We start from the raw sequence: 15,029 nt of genomic DNA on the forward strand, positions 1-15,029 counted from the left end.
GTAAATGTATCGAACTAAGTCGTATTGTGAGAAAGATGGTATATGGGGCATTCCAAAACTCCCGTCTGCTTTGGGTAGACATAATCATGCAAGAGGTAAAGCACTTTGTGGGGTATTCAATATGTTTTTTTTTTAGTGCAATATTTAACTAAACTTCAATTAATTGACTTGGCTGTATTTGTATTTATTTATACTTAAAGAACTGACAGTTTTAGCGGGTATTTTGAGGATTGCTCACAGCAACGTTGGTACTCAAAGGGTTAATCTTTTCAAGTCCAACGTATAATAAGGCTCAACAGCCCTAGCGCGAGTAGTAGATCCAATAGTGAGCAACTTTAAAATAGGAACATTAACTTCGTTCAACATTCAAAGTAGACCATTTTTTGATTAAACTTTTTTTACAATTAATGTAAACATTTAAATCAGACTGTATGAAGGGCAAACAAAAAAATTTGGACTGCAAAAGGTTAAGCCTACTGCCTCGTGAAGAGATGATGGCACATAACAGTTAGTGTAGAATAAAACTGTAAGCAGTGAGCATCAAAGTCAAACTCTGTGTGGTTTATACATAAAGGGGTGACAAAAAAAAGTCACAAGAGGAAAAACAGAAGGGGTGATTGCGGAACCAAAAAATAAACAGTGGTTAATATTAGTAATCAATATTCAGGAATCACCTTATTTAAGGGCACAAAAACTAGCCTCTGTAAAAAAAAAGTTAAACAATGGCTGATGGGACTCCAGTAGAAAAGTAACTCCTCTGGAATTCGGGGAACTAATGAGAATAGAACAACAACAACCTGAAGTCTAGGCCAAGCCAAGCCTTTGAAAAAGGATACATTTACGTTTTGCAGCATATAAATATATGCATGCCAACTTATGTCATATAATAAAATGTATAACATTATCGAAAGAAACAGAAGGTACAAAATAAACCATAGACAGCTAGAATGACTAGACTTAAATATCCTCAAGATCAGTAGTAAAGAGTGGAAATGTGAAGTTACGCATTTATATTGTAATTAGACTCAGTCTGATGATCAATAAGAATAGGTGATCTCCTATTGGAAATCCGAGTAACTACACTAAGGTCATATAGCAATCAGAATATAAATTGAAAAAGTATATAGTGAGAAGAATAAAAGGGGGGGGGATATGTAGATCAGAGACTGCTGTTCAATGGTTAATTCCCGAAACAGCAGGAGTAAATTATTTCTGGGCTTCCTCCAATAGGTAATTGTCTGCATCAGACACCATTGAAAAATCTTTATATGAGGAGCCAGAGAACATGTGGAGGCGGGCTGGGAAAAGGAGTGCAAACTTCCTGTTATCTTTAAGTAGGCGTGTAACTCTTTTCTGGTTCTCATCACTTCCGCTGAGATATATATAATCAATTTACTGTCTTTCCAAGTGAGGTCCCTGTGTTGTCGTGAAGCCGGCCATATTGTTTCTTTATGTAAATATTTAAAAGTGTCCTGTCAGCAGGGATCTCTCGTGGTGGGCCCAGTCTATGCACTCTTTCTATGACCATTCCTGAGCAGAGTTCCTGTACAATTAATAATTCAGGAAGCATGGTTAAGAGAAAAAAACTGAAGCATTGGCCCGTAAAGAGATTCAGTTAGTCCTTTCCAACTTCGGTTGCTACGACCTAGTCGATTTTCAAGATCATCAATTTTGTTTAGTAACTGGTAGTGACATTGTTGTAGGGTTTCAACTTCGCCACATCTTGCACTTTTTGTGATCTTATTGATCTGTGATTTTGGCAGCTTGTATTTCCAAAATGGGGATAATTTTTTTGAATGGCCCTGACAACATCAACTTAAGTCAGTGTGCCTGGGGCATCATGTTGGCAGAACATATCAATCTGCGTAGGCACACGGAGTGTTGAGTCTTTGTCTGGGCTGCAACGGCCATGTTGGAAGGCCCCTTTACCTTCTGTGTGCACTGGCGTTGTTGCTTGCCCATGGGTTGGGAAGCTAGGAAGCAGTCCATCAGGTGCCCAGAGGTGACCCCCAAATGAGCGGCAATGTTTGTCCAGGGTAAGTGCCAGGAGGACAACGTGCATGAAGAAGCAGGATGGGCAGAGCTCTGCAAGGTACTGCCACAAGTATCGGCACCGGAACCAGAAATCCAATATGTCAGTATTTTTAAAAGTGACAGCTACTTATGGACAAGGCACACTCACCAGAATACCCACCCAGCCTGCTATTACATGAGCCCCAAACAGTTATGATCTGTAGACAGAACCAATATTGATGAAAAATCTACTTTTTTCTAACAACAAGGTACCCTCACTAATTACTAGCGACCTGATCAGCTACATATCTGTGCTTCCCTTCAGCCCACATAATGGCCATCTTGTCTCGGTGATGTCACTGGTTTCTATTGTACAGTCATCATTATTCAGCCAACAAAATAGTTACCCATCACAGGTTTTTAATTTAACTAAATACATTCAACATAAAGCAGAATGAGATGTAATGTTACACAGTCCTTCAAACGCCTGGTTACAAATGTTCTGTGACAGTCTCTTTTTACAGTTACAAAAATCTATTTAATTCGTAGGCCAAGGATTTGAGATCGGAGTAGGGAAGCTCCGACGTTGGACAGTGGAGTTTGGTAGAAGGAGGAAGGGAATTTGAGAAACCAGATTTATTTTAGCTGGACTGACTAATTTGAATGATACAAAAGGAGAGGCAGAGACATATAACTCAATATTCCCTGCAGTGCAGGAGGCAGAGCTGCCTATTCCCTCTTGGTATAAAAGGATTAAATTGCTCTACCACCTTGACAATGGCGGAGATTGGGAATCATCCTATACTATAAACAGGTGCACTTTCATCTTGCCATGTGCACTGAGACCGGTCCTGTGCTAGAGAGCTTATCAGTGCAATATGAAGAACTAACACACAGGCTTCAGTTTGTTACAGAACGGTGCAACTGCAGATTGTTTGACACCACCAGGATACTTATGCACAGTGTCCAGGATTTTCTGGTTGGGACACGGATTTGTGAGAGAAACTGCAGTATAATCTGATTGGAACACAATCAGCTAGAACATTTCCCCCTAGTGTGAATTCTCCGATGGCGAACAAGAGCTGAGCTCTGAGAAAAGCAGCGGCCGCACTGAGGACACGCAAACGGTCTCTCCCCGGTGTGAGTGCGCTGGTGCTTCACAAGGTCGCCTTTCTGGATAAAACATTTGCCACAGTCCGTGCACTTAAATGGCTTCACACCAGTGTGAATCCGCTTGTGTGCAGTAAGGGAACACCTAAAGGTAAAACATCTCCCACACTCCTGGCATGAAAATGGGCGCTCGCCGATGTGAGTCCTCTTATGGCAAAGGAGTTTTGACCTTTGATGAAAGGATTTCCCACAGTAAGAGCAGTGTAACAGTTTGTCCTCAGTGTGACATTGCTGGTGGGTGGTAAGAGCCAATATGGAGCTGTCACACAATCCGCAGACCGAGCACCTATATAGATTGCTGGCGCTATGCGTTTGCTGATGGGTGACGAGGGCTGAATGATTAGGGAAACATTGCTGACACTCCGAGCACTGATGCGTCATCTCAGGATAGTGTGAGGAGGCGTGCGGACCTGTTGGGGACAAAAGTACTGAGATAAAGCCTCTGTACAGTGGATGGGTCGCTTCATTGTATGATAAAATTCTGCTGATATAAACATATGTACAACTTAGACACTAGGTTTAAATCAATGTCACAAATGTGTCGATACCCTGGATTTTGGAAATTTAACAAAATATTTATTTTTAATAAAATTGCAAAAATATCCCCCAAAATTTTTCACGTTGTCATTATGTGGTATTGTGTGTAACAATTTGAGGGGGAAATTATTTTGGAACAAGGCTGCAACACAACAAATTGTGGAAAAAAGTGAAGTGCTTCCGGATGCACCGTATTACAGGTGGGAAAGAACATTCTTCGCAATGCAAACAGCGCCAGCAATCCTGTTGTGGGTAATATGGCAGCCTGTGCAGCAGTAGTCATATAGGCGTATCCCATGCACACCTGCCATCTGTCCCAATTTTCACCCGATTTTGCGCACAGCATCTATTAACTGTTATAGATGGACTGGGGGCATGACCAGCACATTGCAGAGCTTTGGCCATGCCCCCACAGCGTTGGGAAAAGGAGACTTGGACTAGCGGTGCCTGGGTCATAGGCCACACCCTGGTCACTAGGTATAACCCCCAGTGCACACGGGCGTTCCTTTTGCATATTTGTTCTTGTTTTGTTTGCACTGTTCTGCACTACGTAAGGTGTACTGACCCACATAAATAAATTATAGTAATAATGACCACACCTAAAATAACAAACTACATAATAATACAAATGGTAGAAGTTACACAATAACTAGCAAAGTCTAAATGATATGAACATATATAGCTGGGAGCAGGAGAGAGAGAAAGATAAAACAGAAGCTGTTATATATACTAAGGATTTACCAATGGGCAGGCGGGGTGCGCTGTACAGAGAGAAGTTTAAGAGAACACAGACTAGAATTACAGGGAACCGGGGAAGGGCAGTGACAGTGGAACAGCCATTAATCTATACACATATGTAATGAGTCCTTTAGTTTGGGGACGGGAGCACAGCCTGAGCTAGGTGCATTTACATCCAGCGCCGACCTGACCGATCTTCATTGTAGGTAATACGGCAATCTGAGCGCAGACCAATCAAATCAAAGTATTTCATCAAAACACTGTGAATTTGTATTTTTAAAGCAGCGATCATTTATGTACAAGGCTGGTTTTGCCTCGCCCAGCCTGCATCTTGTAGCCTATTACATGAGCCCCATAATGTGGAAGTAGCGATTTGTAGACTGAAACAATATTTAAAAAAAATCTAGGAACAAAGGACCCTCACTAATAACTAGTGTCCTGATCAGATACAACTTTGTGGGTCCGTTCAGCCCACAGAGCAGCCATCTTGTCTTGATGAAGTCTGCAGAGACAACAGGACTTCTGGTCCATAGGGGAACATGAATCATTACAGTGGGTATAGGCTGGGCTGGCAGGCACCAAAAGTGTTAACTTAAAACTACAACAGTGCCTAGCTACTCAGATCCTTATACCTCTCCCCTAAACCCCAGCCTGCCAGTTTTAGCAGCAAGCCCAAGGTAGGGACAGGCATGGAAGGCACACCATACACACAACAGACTTATGGGAAACCACCCACACCACCAATACAGGCACAACTCCAACAAGACAGGAGTGGCAGGGAGGGCATCCTGGACCCCAATGACTCAAAAGGATTTACCAAGGTAAGACCATAAATCCGATTTTTTTTTTTCAAACCCCTAAGGGGCACAGGAATCATTACAAAGGGAGGCCCAGATTAGTGTCGGGAATGCTCCTGGACTGCGGTCAGGACCGGGTCTGTAGATTAAAAGTTGAAAAAAACGCATAAGGGTTTAACTAACCAATTAGTTTCCTTACAAAGCTGTTCTGCAGAAACTGCCCATTAAGTACCCACACGGAATGAGCAATAATTCCCACAGGAGTAGGAAAGACTTCCAGAGTTCCGTCCCACAAGGTCGTAACCACAATCTCTTGGATTTCATGGAACCTGGAGACCACATTAGGTAGGAAACCCAACCTAGTGCAGAGGACTGCCCTATTCTGATGGAACACTAAATAGGGAGAGCGACATGAAAGAGCACTCAGGTCCGAGAACTGCCTAGTCCAGGAAATAGCCAACAGAACTAAAATTTTACACATAAGCTATCGGAGGTCCACACACTGACTGAAGAGCCCTAAGGACCAGAGAGAGGTCCCACAGGGCCACTGGACAAGTTCAGGGAGTCCAGTCATGAAGAACTCCCTGCAGAAACTTTATGACATCTGGTAGAGATAATTTAAGACCTAACCAAGGCCAGATGGAGAAACGCTAACAAACATGAGGATCAATTTGTCTGGAAATATAAGTCAGGTAAATCTTCCAGACCCTGTTATTAACTATTGCCCGCGATGGCTTCCGTGCCTGAAGCATGGTCTGAATCACCTGCTGTGAGAATCCATTCTTTCTCAAGATGGCAGACTCAAGCCACCCCAATAAAGCAAGATGGTTCAGGGCCAGATGAAGGCAAGGACCCTGCGAATAAATATTCTGGCAGATGGGAAGACGCCCCAGACATTTATGGACAGAGCCAGGAGATTCACTTACCACAGACTTGAACTTCAGAATGACCCATAGAATTAAGGAAAACAAAGGGAAGACATACACCAACAGAAAGGTCCACAGAGCTGTTAAGATCATCTACTAAGAACGCACCTGGATCAGTGCGAGATCCGTACCTCTCGAACTAAAAGATGGGGCATGAAGCCATGAGGTCTATATCTATAAAACCCAACCTTCTGATCAATATCTGAATGTGTGTCCTGCTGCCTTAAGAAGTCTGCCTCTCAATTGAGGAAGCCTGGGATGAAGACTGCTAACAGAGCTGGGAGATGTTTCCCCGCTAAGAGGAAGATCAGTGATCTCCTGCATGGCACCACAACTGCGTGTGCAGCCCTGTGAGCTGAGATAGGAGACCGCCGTCCCACTGTCTGATTGTACCTTTACAGGGAAACCTTGAAGAAGAGAGCATGCTTCGAGAAGTGCTCTGTAGATCGCTCTTCGTACCAAGATGATGATCTATAGAAGACTGCTGTGGTGATCAACGGCCCTTGAACAAGTTGCCCTGGTCGAGAGCCCCACCCCCGAAGACTGGCATCGGTGATGAGCAAGGTCCATTCTGGAACCCAAAAATGGGGGCGATCTTAGTTCAGGTTGGTCCAAAGAAGCCACCAGGTCAGGGAGAGTCAAATGTCTGGAGGCAGAACCAAGATTTGAGTCATCCCATCGCCGGAGCATTTCCCACTGAAGGCGCAAGTGGTACAGAATTACCTTGTCCGATGGTAAAAAGACCCACTATTCTCTGGAGATGAGGATGTCCCCAAAATAACGCTTATCCTGAGAAGGAGTAATAGACTACTTCAGCCAGTTTATCTTTCAACTGTGACATTGGAGAGACCGTACTGTGGTCTGCACATGAGTGGTAAGCTCTGTTGGAGACCGATCCAGAAGTAACAGGTCATCCAGAGCAGGACAACCCAAGCAAGAGCAGGGTGCTGAGACAAAAGCCTTATCTCTGGAGGACATGGTGTCACAAAATCAGTGCAGTATCCACAAATGTAATAATTAGAGCTACGGGAGATTCCCCCACAACTTTCTTGTGTCCCATACACACACTGCATGCAGCATAAATTTAGCCCGGCTAGATGGCAGCATGCAGGACATGGCCATGAGTGTACTACTGGTAAGTCCCAGTGGCAGAGGAGGGGCTGCAGGCTGGACACCCTCCCCCTCAGATGCTAAACCACAGGGATTCTGCACTCCCAGCCCTGCTGCTGTGCCCTGGTGGTCTAGTGAGAAGGAGCTCAGTAAAGGGCCCCCACTGCATCCGGTTGCCGCTAAATGGATTTCCCACCCTCTGAGCGGCCAAATAGGAAGCAACCCACTGTGGAGAGCAGCAGAGGGTTTTGACGGAAGTCCCTAGTCATGTGTTAGTGCTGCCATTCCGGCGTGAGGCGCTGGAGCGGCAGCACCAGGCAACACATCCCAGGACGGTGCCACTCATACAGGATACCAAAAATAACAAAATAAATCAAAGCCCGAAATATGTGCCTGCTCTGCCTTGGCACCAAAAGAAAAAATGCCAGGCACTGTGGGAGTTTTCATTTATCTCTTTTGGCATCTACCAGTCAAGCCTATACCCACTGTAATGATTCCGGTGTCCCCTAGTGGACAAAAAAACAAAACACAATGGTTACTAGTGGGCACGCTTTAACAGGAAACCCATCATAGGATTTTTTTCTTTTTTTAACAAAATGCATTCAACAAAGCATAATTAGATGTAATTTTACACAGCCCTTCAAAATCCTGGTTACAAATGTTCTGTTATTAGTCTCTTCATAGCTATAAAAGTCTATGTACTTGTAGGCCACAGATTTGGGATGGAGGTCTGAGTAGAGGAGCTACGACGATGGAGTTTTGTAGAAGGGGGACGGAATGGGGTAAAAACAAGATTTCCTTTAGCTGGACTGAATTATTTGAACGAGACAAAAGGAGAGATAACTTGTAATTTCCAATGGTGTAGGAGGTGGAGCTGCCCATTTCCTCTCGGAGAAAAGGTGTAATTTCTCTACCACCTTGACAATGACAGAGATTGGGCCTCATCCTATACTCGGACCAGGTGCCTTTTCATCTTGCCATCTGCACTTTTGAAAAACCCACCATTCTAGATCTGTAACTGGATGCAGTCGCAAACACAATTCCTTAGAGCAGATAGTTGGCCTGTAGCATAAAACGCATTTGGAAGACAAGCCATGAAAGTCCACACTGTATGTGATCCGTAAGCCAGCCCAATGACGTATCCCAATGTTTATTCACTTAGGACACAAAATATTTCCACCCAGTGTGAATTTTCCAATGTCAAACAAGATCTGAGCACTGGGAAAGGCAGCGGGTCACTCTGTTAACACATGAATGGCCTCTCTCCGGTGTGAAGGCGGTGATGATTAACCAGGTAGGACCTCCGGACAAAACGTTTGCCACACTCGGTGCACTTAAACGGCTTCTCGCCAGAGTGAATCCGCTGGTGCGTAGTAAGGCCATACCTTCTGGTAAAACATCTCCCGCACTCCAGGCATGTAAACGGCCTCTCCCCTGTGTGACTTCTCTTATGTGACAGGAGACGTGACCTCTGATGAAAGGATTTCCCACAGTAAGAGCAGTGAAACAGTTTGTCCTCGGTGTGACGTCGCTGGTGGGCGGTAAGAGCCAATGTAGAGCTGACACACACTCCGCAGACCGAGCATCTATACACATTACTGGCGCTATGCGTTTGCTGATGGGTGGCGAGCGCTGAATGATTAGGGAAACTTTGCTGACACTTTGAGCACTGATGCGTCTTCTCAGGATAATGTGAGGATGAGTGCGGACCTGTTGGGGACAAAGGTACTAAGATAAACCCTCTATTCATCTGCCAAATAAACAGTTCCAATCTCTTATCTCTGCTCAAGCCTCTAACCTTAAGTGATCTTTAAAACATTTAAATTACTTCTGACTTCTCCCTTTCCCAAACCCACCAGCAACTATCTGTGCACAGGATTTAATTTTCTACTCAAGGACAAGATTGAGAAGACCTGAAATGAAATTCTATACTCTCCCTCGATCAGTAGCCTGCTTTACTCCCTACCTGAACCCTCTGGAACTTTCTCCTTATTTGATCTCACTAATGAAGATAAAGTATCAACACGTTTGTCATCCTCCTAGGAGCAGGGAGTATGAAGTAGAAGACAGTCTGAGTAAACGTAGAAAAAGCACACGAGGAGAGAGGACCCTGCTAGTGAGAGCTTACATTCTAAAGGGAAGGGATAGAGTTTTGTCACACATTGGAATGGCAGTGAGAATGGACTACAAGGATAGGATGAGCGATGGTTGGGTTTAGTGAAGAAGTGGGTCTATACAGCCCATTTTAAGTTTTGTAGAAGGGCTTGTACGAGAGGGGAGGTGGACATGGTCCATTTAGAGAGGAAGATGAGCTGGGCTTCATCATTAAAGATAGAGTGGAGGGTGGTGGTAAGGATGCCATACAGGAGAAGATTACAGTTGTCCAGTCTGGAGATGACCAGAGAATGTATGGGGCTCTTATTAGCATCCAGGCTGAGAAAGTGTCAAATCCTAGAAAGGATGGGGCAAATTGTTGAGGGTCTTGGTGGAATGTGAGGTCCTGACTTATGGAGTCAATTTTGGATATGAAATAGGTAGCAAAGTAAAGGGTAGAGCCTGACAAGTGAAGTCAAGTCAGGGGTTGGCAGTGCAGAGAGTTGACAATGGCAAAGAGATGCGAAGGGGGGAGGGTTTGAAGACTAGGTGAGGAGGTTCCTAAAGTATGACTGTTTAGAAAAGAAAAGGGCAGTACTGTAGTGTGGGAGCATTCATTTGAAATAGAGGATGTTTTCCTTAAAGCATTGCTAATGTGAACATTTTTTAAATATCTGGTAAGTTTGGTATACCAGGGTTGAGGTGTTGAACTTCAAGGGGGAACAGTGGTCTGTGGAGCAACAGAGGCAAGGACAGAAGAAAGAAAGATTTTGGGAAGTGGCTTGTTCAGGGCAAGAGAGAGAGAGAAAAGGATGGAGAAGTGAGTCAATCATGGAAGATAAGTAAACAGATGTTAGCCTTAAGAGCTAGGGATGAAGAAGCAGAGATGGAAAAGTTAAGAGAGCAGATTATGGTCAGAGAGAGGGAATGTAGATTTGGAGCCATAACTATCATAGTGGTGAGTGAAGACCAGATCATGTGAGTAACTACTCACATGGGAGAGTGAAGAGGTCTAGTGGGAGACATGGGAGAGTGAGGAGGTGGAGTGGTAGAAATGGAAGAGTGAGGAGGTCCAGTGGGAGACATGGGAGAGTGAGGAGGTTGAGTGGGAGACATGGAAGAGTGAGGAGGTCCAATGGGAAAGACCAAGTGATGATGAGAGGTTGTAAATTTTTAAGGCATAGGATTGTGGGGATTACGTTTGGGATGTTTAAATCACTAAAATAATGAAGAGAATGTCTGAAGAGAGGAACCGAGGAAGCTGGGAAGAAAGTTGCCAATGAATTTGTAGGGCGGGCCAGTGAGGTTGGTAAACGACCAGTTAAGTGAAGGTGAACCGGTTGGAAGAGGCAAACAGCATGGACCTCAAATGTAGAGAATATACTTTACGAGTTGGTAGGACTAACCTAAGGATAGAAGGAATCTAATACCACCACCATGGTGATCCATGGACTGGGGGTGTTTGAGAATGTGGTGCCAGAGGTTGAAACCTATGTTTCTGTGATGTCTAGGAAATTCAGGGAGTTGGAGATGTCATGGATAGGAACCAGTTTGTTACAGAAAGATCTGGTTTTCCAATCAGAGGGCGCAGGAGTAAAAGAGATATGTGAATGATAATATCAGAGCTTCTGTAGTGGTGAGGTGAGATTCATTTGGAGAGCAAGGGTAGAAGGTGTAGTGATGGTGAAGGCACCTGAGCTAGGAAGGGAAACTGCAGGAGGTCACAGCCTATGGAATGAAACTTAAGTAGAGATACATTGTATGTGTTCTTAATAATTGGAACCTACACCCAAAATATATATAATATTTTTATACATACAATGCTTTTAATCCACAACACTCAACAATCAGTGGTGCCTGAGGTATGTGCACATCATTTATATAGATATATATTGTATCAGCATGGTCCTTACATGAGCGCTATAATATAGCAATCTTCAAGCACTTAAAACTAGGTAATTTAGCTCTTATCAAAGTGACATAGTGCAATCAAGCCAATTTTTCGGCCCATCAATAGACCTTAATTATAGCATAACCTCCATCACCGAAGACAGATAAAGACTATATAGACACGCACAGACATAAGTGAAAATCTAAGATATAACAGAAGGAAAATATTCTAAAAGTCTTTATACTAAATAATTGGTATTTTCATCCTTAGGGGTGTTGCAGCACACCTACGAGGTCCAGGCAATGCAAGCAACAGGAGGAGCAAGGGGATGGGACATATGGGGAGGCAGGAAGTACAGCTGGTCCAGAAAGTCCTCCGAGTGTTGAGATCCAACACCTCCAACCACGCCCTGCCCATGATAAAAGTACTCTGCTGCCACCACTGGTGACAAGTGGGACTCGCTGCGGTCACTGCTGATTATCCCAGCTATGAACCGATACTTGTTGATAGTACTGTAGAAGTTCAGATCCAGAATCATCAGTGACGGCAGCATCAGGCACCATGTCACTGCGGTCCTCATACCACAGTACTGCTCACACCCCCATGATGACAAGAATAGAGGTGCACTCCTCTTCAACACACAACCTACGGTGATTTTGTTAGACATGGATAATGCTACTGCGCAGTCTCTACCATGGTTTTCCTGCATTTCCATTTATTATTATTATAATTATTATACACTAGTTAAAAGCCCATTAAAATGACAGCATCAGCAATGTACTTTCACTTTGAGCTGTGACAGTTTTTAGCCCACAAACTCAACACCCCACCCGCAGTCCCAATCTGCTCCGACCTCCAATCATTACCTGACCTCAGAGTACTGTTCCATCACTGGTAAGATTTCAGTTTGCATTGACAAAGTAACTGACCTGGCAGTTCCCCAAATCTACGCAGGGACATGACTTATATAAGTTAGACATTGTTTTTTTTTTAATTATCTTTTTTTATTGAGAAAGCGATAGTAAAAAAAAATATATATATATATAAAAATAAATAAAAACACATATACTGTATAAACAAACAACCCACAACACAATTTGTGACAAAGAGAGGACCGTGTGAATGCATCAAACCTACGTCTAGGTCTTTTGCGTGACCAGACAAATTGTTGGATCAGAAAGTGGACGGAGAGGAACCAGGTACCTGGGACTGAATCGGCAAGGTCCGCTTTATTGTTTTGACTACATTAATTCTGCCTAGCCAGGAGAGTTGATTACAATGACAACTGTTATGGTCAACTGGTGAAGAGCCCGTTAAAATGAATGTACTTTCACTTTGAGCTGTGACAGTTTTTATCCTTCCAGTGAGTACCTGAACTGCTGCTTTATCAGTCACAAGTGTCCATTGCAGGTTTTCTGTCTGGGAGTCGAAAGCATGTCCGACCGCACCAACTTGTCTATCAGCATGCTCTGGACACAGTGAAGCCGCCGCACACGAGTTAAACGGTACTAGGAGCCGGCGCTGCAGGTGCACTGCCCGCACTTAGCGGCCGCCGTAAGGACGCGCTTCCCCACACCAGAACTTGGCGCACTCCCTGTGCATTGGAGCTCTGGTGAGACCACAAGTCCCATGTGAAATTGGCACCGCTGACGTTGCTGAAATCAGCCTCTATTCGTTCTGAAACAACACAGCCTGCACCGGGGCTGCTGCGCACCTGCCAGGTAGAAGGGAAATCTTTTCCCCGCAAATTGTCCTAATATTAGAACATCAATGTTTCTGAAAACTTGGGTGGTCCTTCACCCGGGGGACTTCTGAAAGCTACTGTTATAATTAAAAACAGGGACTCCAGGGATAGTACTCAGAGTGGTACCCTGTTTTATTTCTGCACCCAGTCATTTTTGCTGTGACCGATATAGACCGCATTCTGTAGAAAATAGAATATCATTTTCTAAGCAAAATGAGAACTGATAACCCGGCATATCTGACCCACTTATACAGTCATAATTAACATAATTAGTTATGATTATGATAGAACACCACATTGGACCTAGTAGATTCTGTTGAAATCACTAAGGGGGGAATTAAATCATGGGCCACGGCTGTCGAGCTGGCCGGACAGCCGTGACCCAGTCCCGTTCTGCTCGACCGAGAGCAAGCAGGATGGATTCAATGTCCTGCCTTCAGTGGGGCGAGAAGGGGGCGTGGCCACGAGCTGCGGCCGGGAAGAGGTACGCTGCGGCAGGAAGCTCGTCACTTCCCGGCCGTTCTCACCAGAACAAGCCTGACTGCTTGTGAAGTCGGGCTCGTTCTGCCGAGATACCCTGTTCAATGCTGTCGGGGAAGACAGCATTGAATAGGGCCCCGCAGCCGTCTTTCCCGTCGGGAGAGGGCTGCGGGTGATTAAATACCCAAATAAGAGTCTTTGAGTGAAATATTACAAGTACTACTTATCAATTTATTCACTTGTGTAATCAAAACGACGCAGACAGAGTCCTCTGTGTATTTATCTCATTTTTTCCTCTACTACTGTTTCGCTCTCCTCTTTTTCACACTCTCGCTCATCTCCGGATTATAGTAGCGGCTCTTTGCAATGTCACACGATAACAAGGACTCACAGACATTTTAACAGGGGACCGCAGAAGAGCGCCTACACTATCCTCAATTTGTCAGAAATACCCAACACAATTTCACACTCTCTCTCATACCCGAATTGCGGTGTGACCCTCTGCAATGTTAGAAGACAGCAGGGTATCCCACTTGCCCTAGGACAGCAGAAGGGTGTCTCTCTCCGTTTTATTAATGCACATCTATCTGGGTTACAGTGCTGCAATGTATTCTCACTGAGGGGCAGATTTATTAAGCTCAGTGAAGTGATAAAGTGTCTGTTTTTTATCACCGGCCAATCAGCTCCTAACTGAAGTTACAGGCTTGGTTTGAAAAATGACAGGTAGGAGCTGATTGGCCGGTGATAAAAACCAGGCACTTTATCACTTCACTGAGCTTAATAAATCTACCCCTCAAAGTTTCAAAGTGATATATATATATATATTGTTACAAAGTAATCATTGAAACATATAAATAAAAACATTTGTATTCATGACTGATAAGCAGCTTCTTTCATGAGAAATAGGTTTGATTAGAAGCGCCAGAAATAATACATTTAAAACTAATATTATCTCATGAAAACAGTTATTTTCATGTCCAGCTGTGTCTGGATGCATTTGTTATGTACTTCTATATATTCATACCAAATCTTTATTAACAACCTTATTAAAAGTTACGTTTTAAGTTACTAAGAGCACCTCAAAACATACATTTGCGATCCCCTCTAAATCATCACAAGAGTCCCAACAAAAGAGCCGTTTCTCCTTTTTTTTTTAAATAACCGTTTTTGTCCCACAAACTCTCCACCCAGCCCAGTCCCTATATGCTCCTGGCTTCAATCCCTGTCTGCATAGCTCCCACTAGAGGTATCCAGGAAGTTTGGAACAGATCAGTGTGCCTGCAAAAATTGCTTTTACTTTATGTTTTGACATCTTTCAGCACACAAAGGAGTAAATTGGTACACTGAGTGGTCACCGACGGTACTTCACTTCAGAGATGAGAAGAATATATAATATAATCTATATCTATATACACACACACACACACACTCAGGCGTCTACATCCAGCAGCCAAATACTGCTTACTACTGTGTATGTGTCGACACACTGCTGACACACCTGACTGGCATTGGCTGGATTCCCGTTGGTC

General features: G+C 43.9%; 1 protein-coding gene across 8 annotated transcripts in view; it reads right to left on the bottom strand.

Moving 5' to 3' along the window:
* Nucleotides 1-15,029, bottom strand: part of LOC146058238 (uncharacterized) — a 232,965-nt gene that overhangs the window by 128,025 nt on the left and 89,911 nt on the right. Inside the window, exon 14 of one of the 8 annotated variants that reach the window (XM_083170406.1) lies at nucleotides 359-3,593. The exons of 6 other annotated variants lie outside the window; for them this stretch is intronic. In XM_083170406.1, coding sequence (XP_083026532.1) covers nucleotides 3,046-3,593 — 548 coding nt within the window. In that variant the 3' untranslated portion in view covers nucleotides 359-3,045. Of the gene's footprint in view, nucleotides 1-358; nucleotides 9,002-15,029 lie in introns of those variants that run through there. One more of the 8 variants, XM_083170410.1, reaches the window with a different exon arrangement.

This window comes from Crinia signifera, chromosome 2 (assembly GCF_055691185.1).
Source record: "Crinia signifera chromosome 2, ASM5569118v1, whole genome shotgun sequence".
In the NCBI taxonomy this organism is placed as follows: domain Eukaryota; kingdom Metazoa; phylum Chordata; class Amphibia; order Anura; family Myobatrachidae; genus Crinia; species Crinia signifera.